This window comes from Mercenaria mercenaria, chromosome 13 (assembly GCF_021730395.1).
Source record: "Mercenaria mercenaria strain notata chromosome 13, MADL_Memer_1, whole genome shotgun sequence".
In the NCBI taxonomy this organism is placed as follows: Eukaryota; Metazoa; Mollusca; class Bivalvia; order Venerida; family Veneridae; genus Mercenaria; species Mercenaria mercenaria.
Window position 1 is genome coordinate 34,422,669 of NC_069373.1, and position 20,581 is coordinate 34,443,249.

Genomic DNA, 20,581 nt, shown 5'->3' on the forward strand with positions numbered 1-20,581 from the left:
TAAGATGATGTCACATGCCAAATATCAAGACTCTACGCCTTGCGGTTTTGGACAAGAAGATTTATAAAGTTTTTCCTTTCGGCTGCCATGTCAACCAGAGTTCTGAATGGAATTAAATTATCTGAACAATTTTGAAAGGGGACCACCCAATGATCATTCCTGTGAAGTTTGGAGTAATTCTGCCCAGTGGTTTTCAAGATTTTTTTAGAAAATGTTGACGGACGGACGACGCACGACACACGTCGCACGACAACAAGACGGACGACGGACATTGAGCGGTCACAAAAGCTCACCATGAGCCTTTGGCTCAGGCGAGCTAAAAATAACTGGATAACTATTCTGCTAAAAGCTGTCGAGAAAACACTTTGGGAGAAATCAGGTAAATAACAAAAAATTGAGTTTATATCGAGTTTATTATAAAAATAATGTAAAAAGCGACGTGACTATCACAGAGCCAAAGGAAATATGGATTAGAATGTCATAATATCAATAAACTACAAAGCCCAAGTAAAAAGCATAGTACAAAATGTTGCTGAACGTAAAAATCTAAAAATGTAAGGCACAAAGACAGATGCCTCGGGATGTAATTATCATTAGAAATAAAAAGAAGGATCCAAAACTCATAACATAAAAAACCCCATCCCAGTCCGTTACTTTGTATTGTTCAATCTATTGTTTAACCCTTAGCCTGCTGGCGGTAGATGATTCTGCCTTTGCGACCAGTGCAGACCAAGATCAGCCTGCACATCCGTGCAGTCTGATCATGGTCTGCACTGTTCGCTATTCAGTCAGTAAATTTTCAGTGAAAACCCCTTTGAGTAATAAGTGGTACTGTCCAAATTGAAAGATGGACCAGTTCATTATAGAAATATATCAGGGTAAGGGTTAATATTGTTTAAAATTAATGAAAACGTTTGTGCTCAACTTTTTAGTTTTTATCATATTTTCAAAATTATTATTTTTCGGATGAATGCTTTCGTTTTTTTACATCATATGATACCCTAAGCTATGGAAAAATAGTTGTCAAAAGTAACTGTTTTTACATCTTTGTTTAGTTTGATAAGCCCTTATCTTTTTGTTTATTTGTAGCGCTGCCATCGTTAGCAATCCTTTAACTAATATACAGTCATTAGATGAAATGTTGTTACCACGTCAAATTTATTGTTATTGCCTATTTTTGCGAACCTTACGTTTGTGAACTCTAGTTTGGTCATGGGGGTAATAATTAAGTACTAAAACATCTATATCATAATTCGCCTAAAGTGACTTATATATCTTTTATTTCTGAAAACAAAATCATAATCTAAATAAAATTTTATATATTACCACAAAAGTTAACTTTCATGTTATTATAAAACAATTACATCTGGGTAACGTTTCAGGCAAATTTTACTCGAACTGTCAGAGGACCTTGCACTTTACAAAACTGCCTCTAGCACTTTACTGAACTGTCCCTTGCACTTTACAAAACTGCCTCTAGCACTTTACTGAACTGTCCCTTGGGCTTTACAAAAAAGTCCGAGTAAAAAATTCACCTTCCTATCACAGTATTTTCTCATTTGATCACAATTTTTGTTTGTACAATCTCACTGTTTCCTCTATCTGTATAACACACCAGTAAAATAAATCGGTTTGCTCTTTGCCGAGTTGAGCGGAGGATGCAAGAAATAGGGTGGTTTTAGCGTAACTTACTTAAAATATAAAGAATACCCGGATCTCTTTAAGAACATGTGCTGTTTAAGCAGATGTATATTACGACAGAAAACAAACTTTCTGCTACAAATAACCTCTAAAATAGCTTCTATACAGTAAACAAATCGTACTAAAGTAGATATTTTCGTTCCAACATGACCAGTTCTTTCTATTCTTTGTTATAAATTACACCAAGAATATATCTGCAAAAATGCGATACAGGTGTATTTCTTATAAAAACTATCACCAACTCTGAACAAGGTCAACACATTTTTGGTGTTGAAACTATAATTAAATGTAAAAAGAGATAATCTAAAATAAAATACAAAAGTATAGTAACAAATTTAGGGCTACGTATCTAAATGGCATATAGAGTGAGTGAGTGAGTGACTTGGATTATACGGCGAACCGACACAAAAAATGGCGTATAGAAGAGGTGGGTAGGGTATATCTGGGATTCTATACAATGTACTTAAGTACAGTAATGATACTAGAGTTATGGAAGAGCAATGTATATTATATTACAATTTAACCTACTTCATCACTAATTACTACTTTATCAAAACATGTGTACAATCTAAACACAAACATCAAACAAAACTAAAACGAAGATTTCAGGTTAACAAAACAACAATAATATAGGTAATTGAACAAAATAACATCCTCTCTATTGTTGGAAGTCTTTTACAAAATAAACATCGCAGGTCCTGATTTCCATTACTATTAAACTTAAACTCCACAACTTTTATAAATCTGCTAAGTCAGACGAGAACATTGCAGTTATGAATTCATCTAATAAGCAACCGTTATTTGGACAATTTGTATGAAGTGTCATATGATTAGAATTATTGTTAACTCAAAATAAGGTCATTTTTTCAAAGTCATGTGCGATTTTAAAATTTAGCTACATTTACTAATCCTACATAATGTTATGGCATTTGCGCTCTGCATCTCCTTTTGTTGCCGCCTATCGTCATGTAGTTATGTTTATGCCTATGCTGTTAATGCATTTTTATTGGTATTGTAAACTTTATAAACCACTTCTCTATTCAAACGAAGTTGGAAAGACGATCTAAAGGCAATTGTGTTTCTCCTCCGTTGTTTCAAAGTCATCGTCCAAGTTTTAAATTAGGTACGAATGGAAAGATAAATAAATATTCTAGGCCCAGTTATGGCGCTGTGAACTTCCTTTCAATAAGTCAAGGCGAGTTTCTTAGGATGCAGAGTTACATGAAAACACACGAAAGAGTTTGAACACGATATGAAACAGCAATGCAATGAACAGACATACAACACTGCGACTTTAAAAATAATGACAAGGAAAATGTGTATTCAAAGAAATCATAAATGAAAAACATTATTTAGAAAGCAAATCCGAAAAATGGAAATCTGGCATAGGTCATAAACAATTATTTCCAAAGTTATCATATCTTATTCGTGATTTAAACAAATGTGTTGTAACCTTACAATTTAATAAAACAAATATACCTGAGCGCACTCTGAACTTGTATTAAATACTATGGTGCATTTGACAAAGGGTTGCATATTTTTTACATATAAACTGCATACATTTCTCACTGATTTAACTATTATTTTAATAAAATGGTATAATATTAGGTCACTGTTTTCTGTCAAAATCAATGAATATCAACTATATTTAATGTCATACAGATATGTCGAATGTTGCCATATACTACATGTATATACTGACATATTAGAGTAAATATAACAAGTATAACAAACCACAAACAAAAATATAATCTTCAACCATAAAATCGGTAGCAAAAGCTAGACACATATTTATGTCATGGCGGTTTATAGAGTACTTAACCGCCACATCCACCACCACATCCACCGCCACAGCCCCCGCCGCCACACCCGCCCCCACCTCCACATCCGCCCCCACCTCCACCACAGCCCCCGCCGCCACCACAACCTCCGCATCCGCCACATCCTCCACATCCGCCGCCACCATCTCCACCACCACATCCAGCACCATCTCCACCACCCCCACATGCACTTCCATCGCATCCAGCATCCCCACCACCTGCGTCTACTCCATAGTCCCCTGCATCAAATTCCATCACACCACCACCCCCTCCTCCGCACATAGCACAAATGTGTGCGCCATAATGGGAATGCATATAGTAATTTGACGGTGTACTCCACAACAGCCCTGCAGCCATGATAAATGCCATATCATCTGAAGGAATGGTAGTTATTGGTCTTGATCCGCGAGATGTTACTGTTGGTTTAACCTGCTGTCCCTCTTTCCATCCTTTTGGTCTTGGAACGCAAAGCACGTGTAAAAGAGAAACTGAAAACGCCAAAGCAATGTTTTCAGCAACTTCATTACTAGTAGAATCAACATTAAGCACACCCTTCATCAAATCCACTTGAGCAGACTCGATTCTGAATACGTAGTCTTTTTTAAGGTACCCCAACTCCACAGTCGTGGTTGCACGAGTAGAAAATTTGTAGAATTTCAGAAATAGTGTTCCGGGACTGCCTGCCTGTCCTCTTTTGTCTAAAATGCAAAACAACATTAAAACATATTTCACAATAGTTAACAGACACAATTAATAATACCTTTCAATACAACGGCTGAAACTAACGTCAAAATAGTTTTCGTGCTCCATTGTAATCAATGTTGACGTTCTGGATTGAAAACTATGCCAGGCTTTCATCGGTCTTGCACAGCTTTCCCGAACGTTTGGTTTCCAGAACTAAAATTGACAACATGTAATGCCAGTTTTTTTTTTACAAGACTGATCAGTTTCATGGCATGAAATCATATAAAATGACTTTCTATTCTCACCAACACTAAAGGTTTAAAATTTTCAAAACTGAAAACTGAAGACAAAGACTCTAAATCTAAACACGATTTTTGTTTGTTGCAGTGTTTGATTTAACTATCTTACAACAAATGCAATATTTTCATGTTACGTCTAGGTGCTCGAGTGAAAAATAGTTTGATCTTATATTACAATGATTTTAACCAAAGTTTACTCATTTATAAATGGATTTTTTTCACTGTGAAATTATCAACATGGCATATATTTTATGCCTTATATAAATTGCGGTCCATACTTTATACTATTGATCGGTCGATACGGTTCTAAATCAAATCTTGCTTGGCTGAAGTCAAATTTTAAAGAAAATAAGGAAATTCATTTCTGATTCAGGTCATGTTATAAAACTTACTGAACGGCTTGCTTTCGGACTTAGGACAATATAGTTTTACTTATTGACATTGTAAGCCATTCATTCAATGTATAATATTTTAACCTTATATTCCAATCATACACTGAAAAAAAAACACCATAAAATTTGTGAAAGTTTATGATACTGTTTTGGTTACTGTTCAACAAAGCAAGATCAGTTCAATCTAAGGAGTAAAACAACGAATGGCCATAAAGCAGACATTAGGCACTCGGCCATTTTGTGCGCTGCATCAAAACGGTTCAAATCCTAAACAAAGCAATTAATGAACTACACTGTAGATTAAATTTATGATAATGTGTGAATACATGAAAACTATAATTCTAAATTCAAGTACGATTATAAGAATCTTTCACAGTTCGAATGTGCGGATTGAACTCTCTGGCTCGAATGCAACTGTTTCAGGCGGTAACAGACGCTGCCGAGTTACCACACTACGGTTACCAAAAGAGCCAGTATTTCCATTCGCACCATCATCTAGTAATAGTTTTCTTGCATACTGTATTCTTCTATTAACAGAGAAATAAAGTAAATCGGATGATTTTCTTTAAAACACTATTTCATTATAGTAGCATATGAATTTACGCATTCAATCATAACTTAGAGCATGTCAGTCATACTACATCCCGGGTTGTAAGAAGTTTTTCCAGCATTGGCAAAAACACGGGAAAACATTGCCTTGCATGCATGAAAAATAACCTCAGTGATAATGAATACATACGTCTAGTTCCAGCCACTCCTCGTTTGAAGTCCTTCCATCTTCCTGTTATAATACCCCAGTCACCACCATTATTTTTTATTAGAACTGCTCTCTCTCCCTGTACTGGATTTAATGTGATTTCATCCTTGCTTACCTACAATAAAATAAACAATGTTTGAATAATCCACACATTTCATCACACCTGTGATTGCTACAGCCAATCCAAGTAAAAGACGTATTAGTACTGAACGCAATTCTGAAACACTCGATTTTACTGGAGGTATTAGTACTGAACGCAATTCTGAAACACTCGATTTTACTGGACGTATTAGTACTGAACGCAATTCTGAAACACTCGATTTTACTGGACGTATTAGTACTGAACGCAATTCTGAAACACTCGATTTTACTGGACGTATTAATACTGAACGCAATTCTGAAACACTCTATTTTACTGGACGTATTAGTACCGAACGCAATTCTGAAACACTCGATTTTATTAACTTTGAGCAGTCAAGTTTCTAACATAACTGAACGACAACCAAACGTTCCACTTTAGATTGTAAGGTGTGAAATACTGGTTAAAACGGATAGCCTTTCGAAGAGTTCTCCAAATGACTCGGGCTTGGACAACGTTCACTGGGACCTCATTACATTATTTTAAGTTACTTGATAAAATCTCACGACTAAAAATTAGTCCTGGTACAGTCAAAATCTGTCTGAAAGGTCTGTGTACTAATATACAAAAATAATAAAAATGAGTTAACCTGCAAGTTCACATACAAAATATAACAAAACTTCAGCGATACTGCACAGTCGGTGAGCCTATTATAAAGATGTACTTTAATAATAAATTCGGTGAAAGTACACCACTGTATGTCTTAAAGAATCAAAACCATGCAACGAACAATCAGTTTAATTCGTCACCTCAGCGCTAAAGGTGGACAACAGCACTGACATTAAGACACACAGATATCCACTTTTTGCACTCCGATAACGACATGTCGAACTCTAAATTTGATAATCATAAATTACTTGTGTTGGAAGCGGAAGCTGGTCCGAAGCAATCAGATGTCCGATGACAGACATTTTGTCATGATAGTACACTTGAATTACTGACATCATCAACGCTTGACTGTGTATTGTCCTCGCTGTAAACTCCACGTTACCAAGGTGGTTCTTCAATCTGGAAAAATGTAAGTACTAGTAACTATGAGTTTTCTGTTTAAATAATTAGATATTTGTTATACATGTGTATATGTGTATGTTATTTGAACATGGCACAACAGAACAAATCACGTTTTTCATACTTTTAAAAAGGCGACTGCGTATTAGTTTTCCTTTGCAAATTTAGTTGACTAACAGAGTCACAGTAACATAGGTATGCTCATGTACAGATTACAGTAGGTCGAAATGTAGGTGACGCTTCTTAAAAACTTATATTTTTATATGAAAAAGAACAACTACCTGTGTGATGCGACTTGGCAATGGTTATCAATCCCTGGAGGTAGTCTTTCTAGCGATACTGGACCCCATAACTGTTGCACGTTCTCTGGAATAATTGCTGTTTCGTATCTGCCTTTATCTAGGAACATCAATGCCATTCCTCTTTTCGGGGCGGAAAATTGTCCTTGAATATCCAAAAGAATGTTGGTTCCTCCTAGAGGAATCTGGGCATTAATTCTCCCGCCGGTGTGAGCATTTGCGATGGACTCAATCTGAGGCAAAATATTCACAACGTTGGAGCCAACGTCTTCTTTCGATCCACAACACGACAAACCTACATATTCCTGCAACCAGAAGCTTATATTGTTGGCTTCCTTTGTGTCTAATACACGCTGACCAACATTTTTCCAGGTAACAGTACTTGAACCAGGCGGCTGGTCCCCAGGACGTTTCAAAGAGAACCAGTTACGTAATGCCCTTGAACCAGCAGCGCTTGACACAGTTAATTTGATCTTCTTGTACTTGTCCGGATTCGTCGATGGGAAAGTCAGCGTCAATTTTTCGAATGTTATTTGTGTGCTTTTTGTGCAAAATGTGTAAGACTCGTCTGAGCTTATTTTGAAAAGAAATCCCGCTGGTGGGTTGCCACGATACATTGCCCCGAATAGGGAAAATGTCTCATTGTAGAAGTTTTTCCAGCTTTCGCGTGTTTGTTTGTCAGCAACATTTAATGTCGATCCTTCGCTGCGATCATTTACAGTGTCGTCGTGGTTAAATAAATGACCAATAATTCTTGTCATGTCTTCCTTGTAAATAATTGGATTTAGCTGATGCGTGTGCCAAATCAAATCTATATCATAACATGGTACGAGGAAAGCCTTCGGCAGTTGCGTTTTCAGGTACAAAAACTGTTTATATCTGAGAAGTGAGTTCTCTAGATATTTGCCATCTCGATGATGTGGTAATGAAACTTGGTAGTAGAAAACCATCTGCCTCTGCGCAGCTGCTACAATATCGTATGAAATTTTAGTTTTGTGGCAATCAACAGTGTCGACATCATATGGCGCATTGAAGTCAACTGTGAAAGGTTCGTGACCTCCTGAATATTTTGCTGACCAGTACGTCCGCGACTGTTTCTGTCTTTCTTGATACCGACCCGCTTTGTGAAGTGTATGATTTACAGTGGTGCCAACAATTGCTTGGCAATCTTTCTCATAAGCCTTTGGGCATAACATATGACAATGCCACACCCATTCAATATCTAGTGGAGCTGACAAACACTCGTGTGGGTAGTCCACTGCCAAAGGAAGCCAGTATTTCTCATATCTGTATACGGCACGTCTCAACACAGATGGCTTCTTTAATTCAGGAACACTGTTAACAGCTTTGAGAAAGTCTATGTGACACACAGCCTGTTCACAAAGGTGGATGCCGAAATGTAACCTGCTGGCTTCTCGCTTGTGCTGCATTATTGGTTACCTGAAAATAGAGGACAAATGCAAGCATCAGCACTATTGGTTACCTGAAAATAGAGGACAAATGCAAGCATCAGCATTATTGGTTACCTGAAAATAGAGGACAAATACAAGCATCAGCGCATGTGCATCGCTAAAAATTTAAATAGTGAATGTTACCAATCAAGACTGTGCCAAATTATCGGGTTAAACAACAAGTGTAGGTGCGTCGCTAATATCGTTTATGTGGCCAGTTAGAATTTTCCCCAAATTGACGGCAACAAGTGAAGAAGTATCACTATAAATGCGTGACTGTGTATGACCGATCAGAATTTTTCCCGAATTGAGTGCATATCAATGAAACTATCAGGTAATACTCATCGATTTTAAAATACATACGACCGGTCAGAATTTGCCAAATAGAGATTCTTGATACCGATTTTATTGGGCATGTGGCCAATTCAGAGAGGGAGGGAGAGAGTATTTAGTATCTGAGGGTACATCGTTACTTGCATGTGCCCACCCCCAGTGAGAAAGAATATAAAACAGTCAGTGATGTCAGTGATGTTGCAGTTATATGTGTGTATGGGGCCAGTAGAGGTGCCATGATTTTTATAATAGCGCGAGTGACCACTCAAAATCTTTTCCTAAAACTGTATCTAGATTGCAGTACATACGCTCGGACTAATAAAAGATTCTATAGCACTGATTACTCACTAAATCATTTGCGTTTACAGTTTTTGAATTATAAAGAACTAAAAAATACCAAAAAATGTGAAAATTAGTCTGGTTGCGAATGTGATACATACCAGATCAATAAGTTTAACCACATTGAAATAGGATTTTGCTTTCATAAGTGAAGCAAAGAAATATACTTGAAACCTTTACTCATTTATGCGAGACGAATATACACCTTTGATATTAGCAGGTATAAATATGTTAAATTGATTGCTATGTTATACGAGCAATAAAACATATATAATGCTATATAAATAAAGTATGTATATATTAACTGGTCCTTCAATAGTTCAGCTGTAAAAAGAGCTACAGCGTCTCGTTATATCAAACATATTTAAAAAGCAAATCAGTTACTGATGTACGACTATTGATAGTTTCCCACATTAACGGACAAATATTTTTAAATACACACAAAGTATTCATGTTAAGATTTGTTGATTATACGACATTTACCCATTTTAAAGTCACAAAACTCGGAATAATACCTTAACGAGCCGGCACAAACCACTGATGTACAGTTTTCCCTCACATAAACTTAAAAAAAACAACAAACATTCTGATAATACAGGTATAAAATAAAACTACAAGATGATAGGTGGACAATTTTGGCCCTTTCTGAATCAGTGAGTTTTCACAACTTCATCTGCTAACTTATTCAGTTAATCTCTTTCAAATATAGTTTCAAACTAGATGTGTGCTCACTGGACACTGGTGTACCCGGCCTCCCCTCCCCCCTTCCTATCACTGTCCATAGTTCAATGACTTGGTATATCTTCAAAACTAACTTTATAGCACTTAATGTGTATTTTTCACCAGTTCATAGACCATAACTCTGGTAAAATCCCAAACAGAACACAAGGTGAACAACACATGCTATGTTACAATCATATAATGTTTTATGACTCTAAGTCAATTAGTTTTAGGGATATATGCGATACAAACTTGTATGCCTTTTAAGCATTTTTTGCCTAAGTCAAGGGCCTTTACTCTGGTCTGACCGACAGCAATCCCAAATGAAACCCGGGTTATATTTCCATCATGTTTCATGACCCTAGGTCAAATACGTTTCAAGATTTTTGCGAGAAAAGCTTTTATGTCCATTTATGCATTTCTTTTACTAATCAAGGGCCATAACTCTGGTCTTCTAGAGTGAAATCCCAAGATGCACAACTTCACATGCTAAATAATATTGCTATAGGTTTTATAATCCTAGGTCAAATACTTTGTGAGATACAAGCGACACAAACTTTTAGGCCCTTTTTATGCAGATTTTGACTAAGTCAAGGGCCGTAACTCTGGTCTGGCTTTGTGAAAACCCAGTTAAAAATGCACCAGGTCAATGGCCATCTAAGTGACGCCCCTCCTCCATTGTGTGTGTGTGTGTGTGTGTGTGTGTGTGCGCGCGCGCGTGTGTATGTGTGTGAAGGGGGAGGGGACACAAAAACATAGATAAAAACTTAACTGTAGAAAGAAAAGCGTGATCAAAATGTAACTAATTACATCAAGTACTGTGCATACTGATACATTAATTATACTTAAACTCATTGTATTGACCTTATATATATGCCAATTGTGACTAGATACTGACATTTTTCTTTTTTATGCAAATATGCATAGTAACTATCGTGGAATAGCAAAAGAATCGTTATTCTGTGATGGGTCTTTAAAAACACTAAGACTAGATTCGGAGCTATAGACATTCAAACATGTATTTATCAGATCGCAATCATGTATTTACTGTTTATATCCGTATCCTCAATCTATTTTGAAACCACTTTACTTAAATTTTGTCTGTATTGAGAGAATAGTTTGAGAAGGTCAAGCCTTTGCTTCCTTAAGTGATATTAATTTGTGTTTTGTGAATATTGGGGTTGTACAAGTGACGAATTTATTTTATTTTGTTGGAATTTCTTTATGTAGATCATAATAACCTTTAAAAATGCTAAGCGTATTTATTACAGAACCCTTATATAAATTGCCGGTCCATAATTTGGGCTTTATGACCGGTCTGTATTCAACACTAAATTTTGCTGGGCTAAAGTTAGAATCTGAAGAAAAATGTTATCAAAAATTATTCCTGCTGTCACGAAATAAAACGTTTATTGAATGGCTTGCTGGTCAATAGTAAAAACTACTTGCCCACTGTCCAAAAAGTTTTGAATACTGACAATCAAGTCAATAAAATGTATAATTTAGCATATCAATACTATCAAGCAACAAGAAAGAGTTACCTCCCGTGATACGAAACTCGGTCAGTTCTTACACAGTGCCAGTATAAACAATACGATGCCAGTAAATGTCTGGTTTGTTTAGGGTGTAGTTAAATGATATGATATATGCAAACCTGTCTATACCTATAGAAGCGAAGGAAATGAATTTGGGAAGCCCATTTCGTTTAAGTTCATGCGTCCGGGAGAATTAAAATAAACAAAAAATGGAAACTCTTAGGTCGCAAAACATGAGGAAAATGAAAGTTTGAAGGAGCCTGTTCATGGACGGTAGTGAAAATGTATGCTGCCATCCACGCCCTCTGGCGGCCCCGGGAGGAGCAGAACTAAACATCTGCACATTTTACAGATATCATAATTTACAGACACCCACGTCTGTGTAGGCAGTGTACATGGGTCATTCAATTCAGGTAGCAGGGTACACTTTCGAATTTTGGCCCCCGTCAATATTTGCTATAAAGAGAACATCGTGATTTTGGATGTCTGTAAATTAAGGTGAGAGATAATGATTATTAATTCTTTAGAAAATTTATACAGCCGATACATGTAAAATTCTGATGTCAGTCGGAAAACTAACTGCTGGTAGCTTTGTATGATCAATGAGACTCCATTTCGCGGAAAAATTCAATTCACGGAAGGGTTCTGTGCTTGTTGATTGATACTCAGGAACATTTTCGTTATTTTCCGAAAAAAACGAGCTGGATGGGCCCCCATTCCGTTTATGTCCTGACGTTCAGTAAGGACTATTAAATTAAGAAATGCAATAAAATTGGACAGTGTTCTTGCAGCGGGATCATTGTAGACTGTTCAAAAGGTGCAAAATTGATGATTCTGGCACGCTATTTTTCATGGATGATGTAAACCTTTCGCTTTGATAACTTTCTTTATTCTTGTATGAGAATCCTGATCTTGCCATTAATTAAAAGCACAAAAACATGCACGCAATTTATAAAAATAGCCACCCAAATTTTGCTCATAGGGAAGTGCAATATTGCGACTCGCTACATGTAAGACTGTACCGTGCCAAATTTTCGCATCTAAGTGTACCTGTACCTTAAGGAAAATCTCCCAAAATTAAATTTTGAAAGAACCTTAAGTTTGTGCGGTTTCAAATAGTTTAGAACCTCTTCTTCGATATTCTAAACTTTCTGGGCACTTAAAACGCTACCTGACGGCACAGCAGCTCAAAAATGTTACGGTGAGGACACATAAAAGCATAAAAGTCAATATACACGCTATACGATTTTTTTGGATTCTAGCTCCAGTAACAAGGTTCTGGTACAGTAAAAACATCATTTTTATCGTTATTAACCCACACAAAAGCGCATATCTGCCCACCAGCTATGCAGTTCGTCAACTCAGGGGGATGGTCGGACCGGTGGGGACCCCATGAAGTAAGAAAATAAGGGGTGGAGACATTTTATTTTCGCAAAATGGTGCAGAATTGCCCTTATATCATTCCTAATGACAAATACGTTAAATCATGTCAGAAAATGGTAAAAACGGATGTATTGTACGTTCTTTGTCTCGTAGCGACGATTATGAAAATTTTGGCTAAATTTGTGCATTAGGGATGGGCAAGTTTTAGAGTCTCTTACAGACTTCTTTTATGCTATGAAAAATTTTGATTTGGTTGAATTGGCGAAAGACATATAAAGTTCAGAACAGTAAAACCCTCTTTTGTTCATTAACTGAAAAATCTTAAGGTAGCAGGGTACACTTTCGAATTTTGGCCCCCGTCAATATTTGTTATAAAGAGAACATCGTGATTTTGGATGTCTGTAAATTAAGGTGAGAGATAATGATTATAATTCTTTAGAAAATTTATACAGCCGATACATGTAAAATTCTGATGTCAGTCGGAAAACTAACTGCTGGTAGCTTTGTATGATCAATGAGACTCCATTTCGCGGAAAAATTCAATTCACGGAAGGGTTCTGTGCTTGTTGATTGATACTCAGGAACATTTTCGTTATTTTCCGAAAAAAACGAGCTGGATGGGCCCCCATTCCGTTTATGTCCTGACGTTCAGTAAGGACTATTAAATTAAGAAATGCAATAAAATTGGACAGTGTTCTTGCAGCGGGATCATTGTAGACTGTTCAAAAGGTGCAAAATTGATGATTCTGGCACGCTATTTTTCATGGATGATGTAAACCTTTCGCTTTGATAACTTTCTTTATTCTTGTATGAGAATCCTGATCTTGCCATTAATTAAAAGCACAAAACATGCACGCAATTTATAAAATAGCCACCCAAATTTTGCTCATAGGGGAAGTGCAATATTGCGACTCGCTACATGTAAGACTGTCCGTGCCCAAAATTTTCGCATCTAAGTGTACCTTGCTACCTTAAGGAAAATCTCCCAAAATTAAATTTTGAAAGAACTCTTAAGTTTGTGCGGTTTCAAATAGTTTAGAACCTCTTCTTCGATATTCTAAACTTTCTGGGCACTTAAAACGCTACCTGACGGCACAGCAGCTCAAAAATGTTACGGTGAGGACACATAAAAGCATAAAAGTCAATATACACGCATACGATTTTTTTGGATTCTAGCTCCAGTAACAAGGTTCTGGTACAGTAAAAACATCATTTTATCGTTATTAACCCACACAGCGCATATCTGGCCCACCAGCTATGCAGTTCGTCAATCAGGGGGATGGTCGGACGGTGGGGACCCATGAAGTAAGAAAATAAGGGGTGGAGACATTTTATTTTCGCAAAATGGTGCAGAATTGCCCTTATATCATTCCTAATGACAAAATACGTTAAATCATGTCAGAAAATGGTAAAAACGGATGTATTGTACGTTCTTTGTCTCGTAGCGACGATTTGTAAATTTTGGCTAAATTTGTGCATTAGGGGTGGGCAAGTTTTAGAGTCTCTTATACAGACTTCTTTTCATGCTATTGAAAACATTTTGATTTGGTTGAATTGGCGAAAGACATATAAAAGTTCAGAACAAGTAAAACCCTCTTTTGTTCATTAACTGAAAAATCTTAAGGTAGCAGGGTACACTTTCGAATTTTGGCCCCCGTCAATATTTGTTATAAAGAGAACATCGTGATTTTGGATGTCTGTAAATTAAGGTGAGAGATAATGATTATTAATTCTTTAGAAAATTTATACAGCCGATACATGTAAAATTCTGATGTCAGTCGGAAAACTAACTGCTGGTAGCTTTGTATGATCAATGAGACTCCATTTCGCGGAAAAATTCAATTCACGGAAGGGTTCTGTGCTTGTTGATTGATACTCAGGAACATTTTCGTTATTTTCCGAAAAAACGAGCTGGATGGGCCCCCATTCCGTTTATGTCCTGACGATCAGTAAGGACTATTAAATTAAGAAATGCAATAAAATTGGACAGTGTTCTTGCAGCGGGATCATTGTAGACTGTTCAAAAGGTGCAAAATTGATGATTCTGGCACGCTATTTTTCATGGATGATGTAAACCTTTCGCTTTGATAACTTTCTTTATTCTTGTATGAGAATCCTGATCTTGCCATTAATTAAGAGCACAAAACATGCACGCAATTTATAAAATAGCCACCCAAATTTTGCTCATAGGGGAAGTGCAATATTGCGACTCGCTACATGTAAGACCGTCCGTGCCCAAAATTTTCGCATCTAAGTGTACCTTGCTACCTTAAGGAAAATCTCCCAAAATTAAATTTTGAAAGAACTCTTAAGTTTGTGCGGTTTCAAATAGTTTAGAACCTCTTCTTCGATATTCTAAACTTTCTGGGCACTTAAAACGCTACCTGACGGCACAGCAGCTCAAAAATGTTACGGTGAGGACACATAAAAGCATAAAAGTCAATATACACGCATACGATTTTTTTGGATTCTAGCTCCAGTAACAAGGTTCTGGTACAGTAAAAACATCATTTTTATCGTTATTAACCCACACAGCGCATATCTGGCCCACCAGCTATGCAGTTCGTCAATCAGGGGGATGGTCGGACGGTGGGGACCCCATGAAGTAAGAAAATAAGGGGTGGAGACATTTTATTTTCGGAAAATGGTGCAGAATTGCCCTTATATCATTCCTAATGACAAAATACGTTAAATCATGTCAGAAAATGGTAAAAACGGATGTATTGTACGTTCTTTGTCTCGTAGCGACGATTTGTAAATTCTGGCTAAATTTGTGCATTAGGGGTGGGCAAGTTTTAGAGTCTCTTATACAGACTTCTTTTCATGCTATTGAAAACATTTTATTTGGTTGAATTGGCGAAAGACATATAAAAGTTCAGAACAAGTAAAACCCTCTTTTGTTCATTAACTGAAAAATCTTAAGGTAGCAGGGTACACTTTCGAATTTTGGCCCCCGTCAATATTTGTTATAAAGAGAACATCGTGATTTTGGATGTCTGTAAATTAAGGTGAGAGATAATGATTATTAATCTTTAGAAAATTTATACAGCCGATACATGTAAAATTCTGATGTCAGTCGGAAAACTAACTGCTGGTAGCTTTGTATGATCAATGAGACTCCATTTCGCGGAAAAATTCAATTCACGGAAGGGTTCTGTGCTTGTTGATTGATACTCAGGAACATTTTCGTTATTTTCCGAAAAAACGAGCTGGATGGGCCCCCATTCCGTTTATGTCCTGACGTTCAGTAAGGACTATTAAATTAAGAAATGCAATAAAATTGGACAGTGTTCTTGCAGCGGGATCATTGTAGACTGTTCAAAAGGTGCAAAATTGATGATTCTGGCACGCTATTTTTCATGGATGATGTAAACCTTTCGCTTTGATAACTTTCTTTATTCTTGTATGAGAATCCTGATCTTGCCATTAATTAAAAGCACAAAACATGCACGCAATTTATAAAATAGCCACCCAAATTTTGCTCATAGGGGAAGTGCAATATTGCGACTCGCTACATGTAAGACCGTCCGTGCCCAAAATTTTCGCATCTAAGTGTACCTTGCAACCTTCAACTAGTATTGAATGTATGTTACAACGTTGTTTATATTGAAATCAAAACTTTGCCCTCTGACAATGTTTGTGGATTTTCTAAGCGAAACCGTTTCCATTATTTCTAAGATAACTATCGTCTCGTGATATTTCTTACATGATGCCTGGCAGGTAATTTATTCTGTTTAGTTCGTACAATAGCACAATACAGATCTTTTGTATACAGGAATAATATGAACATCATCTGGTTTGTTTCATATAAGTTCTATTTTACTTATATTAAATATTGTATTCTAAATGTCTTTTGATATGCACTTATTTCATGTTTTAACTTTGTGGCCACTTTTAACTTTGTGGTAACATGTATTAAAAATATAGTGCCACGGATGTGATTAGTTCATAGTATGCACATACAGGGTTATAAAGCGTTTGAGAAATCATATTTATAAGTAAAAGTATCGAAACAATCACCACCTTCAATATGGACCTACTTTCATATAACAGGATAAAATCAAACAATTGCGTTTCATCTTACACGATGTTTAATATAAGAAAAATCATCGTTGGCATTCAATCATGAGTCAGCCCCCCCCCCCCCCCCCCCCCCCCCCCCCATCTCAGTCACCCCCTTCCTCCCCCAGGGGCTCTAATTTAGACAAGCATACAAGCTAAATACTAGTGGAAGTTTAGAATAGCTAGTGTTCTTGGAATGTACTAGCTAATTTTAACTTGTCAATAATATACCTAGCAAATCTCTTTATTATTTATTTTTATAATTAAAAAAATCAACATGACTCATGCACGAAGTACACATAAGAATGATTACAAGTAACAGAATCAGGCCCGGATCCACAATATTTTACTGGGAGGTGGGGGTGGGGGCACCATTAATGATTTTAGAACGAAGGCGTCAACGGCGATGTGCATTGCGCTGAGATGGGGTATAGGTACAAGAGTGGGGTCAGGGGGTCTCCCCCATGAATATTTGTATATACAGGTATGAAATGGTGGCCTCTGGTGCATTTTTGGTCTTAAGTTTGAGGTACTGGAAGGGTACCCCATCCCTCATTTTAAGGGTGTCGGGGTGGGTGGGGACTCTCCCCATGAAAATGTTTGAAAAACAGGTATGAAATGGTGGCCTTTGGTGCATTTTCTGGATTAGATGGTGTAATGGAAGGAGTAATTTCCTCATTTTAGGCGGGTAAGGGGGTCTTCCACCCTGGAAAATATTGAAATACAGGTATGAAATGGTGACCTCAGGTGCATTTTTTGTCTAAATGACCAATGTCGAGGTATGGATGGGTACTCAGTCATTTTAGTGGGGTCAGGATGGTGTGTGTGGGGGGGGGGGGGGGGCATTCTGTTGCCACTATAATACGCTGCCGTTTTTTAAAAAAAAAAATTGTTCTGAATTGTTTACAAATCGTCAAATGGAATTAAGGCCAAAATAAAAGTTAATTTTGACAGAGACGCAGAGGTTAATATAATAAAATTATAACCGGAATACCTTCCAGCGAAAAAAAAAATGCTGATTCTACCAACTATCCATTATATTAATAGCAAAGTTCTTCATCGTAACATATTACACCTGATTTACCAATAATGATCAAGTCATGTCTGATAACGCGAACACTAATTCGGTCACAGACATAGTTGAATTACTTGCAGTTTATGTAAAAACCCTTCACTCTACAAACAAAATACATGTGTAGATCTACATAATGTATTTCGCTACTGGGTCTGACAGCAACATTTCGTGTTAACACAAGTTAAAAAAATGTTTAACATGAATTCTAAGTGCAAATATTTACGATCTCTTACCTTGCGGATGAAACTGGGTCATCCAAATATCGCTACCGCCAGTATTTATCTGTTTATAAGTTACTGTCACAATATTGAATTTCTAAATCATTATCCACAATACTAGGAAGCAAGTGAACTATAAAATTCTGTGCAGGCTATATACTGATCCTCTCATTAATTCAGACTTGTTTATATATATGAAAAATATCAAATATTTTGCAATGTTTTTAAACAGGTGTGTTTATCGGAATTCCCCAACCGGATCATTATGGAAATAATCACGTCACGGAAAGTTCAGTCACGGGTCAAAATTAGACTGGTACCCTGTTTGTCATATTCGATTAATGACGTGCGTAAAGGAAAAGAGCAATGTCACTAATAGGAAAATTACGAATAATGTCACTCCCAATATTGTCGTGGTCATTGAAAAAAATAGTGTTTACGTGAAAATCACATGCAATGTTAATTCGTTTGATTTTCATGCATAAGTGTATTAATTGACAAGATCTCATATTGAAAACCACAATTAAGTGAACCTATTTCAGTTGCATTTACTGTCCTTATATTTGTGAAATAGACTATTACAGTTATTTTAGCTGTGACCAGGGAATGCATGGTAATGTTCAGTTAATCATGTGTGTACATATGCGAATTGAATTATCAGTTTAATATCGAATGCTAATATAACAATATTCACATTACTGTTCATTTTAGTTTTTCATCACGCGTGAATGTGTGAAATATTTGTTTTAATTCACTTATGACCCTGAAGAAAATTTTACATTAACTTTTAATCATCGGTAAACATCACATTTAACATAAACTTGTCGTCTCACTTTGTTATCAGTACATTTCGCAATTCATGAGAATTCACCTGAGACTTGGAAGATAAAAAAGCAAATGGTAATCATGTATTTGTTGATTTTCTTGATATTCGCAAATAATATTTGTCATTTGTAACACTCTGTGGTCTATGCATTGCTATAATACTGAAACACCTTGGTCCGCGAAAATATGACCCAATTTTCCAAAGTATTACCATACTTTGGCTTGTAGTAATACGTTAGTTGAAAAGCAGTAGGCCTACTCAAACAATACACAGTGCCTTACACACACTCGCATTCACATCTCCCCACCCTAACCTATTCAACATAACCAAACTACATGTGAGTACAATATTTCCATGGGCGGACCCGGACCAGCGGGGGTTAGGGAGGCAGGGGGGTCCGGACTCGATCCCCCTCCCCCCTAGAATTTTCAAAGTTAATGGTGAAAACTTTTAAAGCTGCACTCTCACAGTTGAACAAACAGTACAAAAATCATATTATAACGTACTGCGACTGCGGGCACTGTGAATCCAAACAGTACTTGATGTGTATAATACTATTGTAAAATCAATTCTAGAACAAGTAGGCTTCTTTTAAAAAAAGAAACCTAGGAGAGGTCCAGTGTTGCTCCTTTTAAAGTTATATCAGACACATAGATAACAAATGTTATCTATTTATTGTCTTTGGTTATATGATAGGTTGTGCTATAGACGAGTTTCCCTGCTGCAGGTCACTGTGACCTATTAGGGGTCCAAGCACTTCCAAGGTAATACTGAATTTCATTTTAAAATCTTCAAAAGCTACCACTGTAATAATTGTACACTGAACTTTGCCCTAGTGAAAGCTGCCAAATTAGCATCTTACCATTTATGCGAGAACCTCACCTGACAGGCTTGTTTGTCAACTGCCTCGTTCGTTTGGGCCTAAGAGAATAGCTTCCGAGAAGCTTTAGAAAAGCTTAGAAGAAAATCCCAATCGGACAGACGTTTGCCGGTGTAATGAAGTATTTCGATCCCCATAGAATAATGACCCCCCGGTCATTATTCTATAGAAAAAGTGACCCCCCGGTCATAGTATTATGACATCCAGATCATAGTACCATGACTCCCCCACGTGAAGTAAACTGAACCTCACGAAGAATATTGACTCCCATAAAAAAACGACCCCCGGTCATTTGGTCAAATTTAGTGATAACTCGTGTATCTAAGGCCTAATTGCTGCATTTTATGGGCCCACTCGGGGGAGGGGGGCATATAGATTTGCCCTTGTCCGTCCGTCCGTCCTTCCGTTTGACCATTAGCCCCAGATACCATCACTTGACACAGAAATCAGAGCATTCCGCAACGGGAAAAGGAATTCTAATTCTAGACGATGTATCTTGGTCTATACATTTTTTTCAGGAAAAATAACAATTCACAATACGTTCACAAAACACACAGTGTCAATAATCCCTGCAAACTTCGGTATGAAGTAACTCTTCAGAAGAAAACTGCACAAGAAACTGCTAGCATAGAACTTAGTATTAATAGCAGTTGCAATACT

The 20,581-nt window shown here is 36.8% G+C and overlaps 1 protein-coding gene across 1 annotated transcript; it reads right to left on the reverse strand.

Annotated features, from left to right (window-relative positions):
• Positions 1-394: 394 nt before the first annotated feature.
• Positions 395-18,471, reverse strand: LOC123528905 (uncharacterized). Its single transcript, XM_045308976.2, has 5 exons — positions 18,231-18,471; positions 7,082-8,539; positions 6,650-6,800; positions 5,636-5,768; positions 395-4,219 (listed from the first exon to the last, which is right to left on the reverse strand). Exons 2-5 carry the CDS (start codon positions 8,527-8,529, stop codon positions 3,519-3,521), a joined length of 2,433 nt encoding a protein of 810 aa, XP_045164911.2. The 5' UTR covers positions 8,530-8,539; positions 18,231-18,471; the 3' UTR covers positions 395-3,518.
• Positions 18,472-20,581: the final 2,110 nt, after the last annotated feature.

Bases quoted from the DNA above. Each gene is read 5' to 3' on its own strand.
- LOC123528905 (XM_045308976.2), bottom strand. From the start codon at position 8,529: ATGCAGCACAAGCGAGAAGCCAGCAGGTTACATTTCGGCATCCACCTT. The intron at 6,801-7,081 runs GTAGTTGTTCTT...ACATTTTTCCAG, and splicing joins TGCCAAGTCGCATCACACAG to ATTGAAGAACCACCTTGGTA. The intron at 5,769-6,649 runs GTAATTTATGAT...ATTTTATTGTAG, and splicing joins AGCTTCCGCTTCCAACACAA to GTAAGCAAGGATGAAATCAC.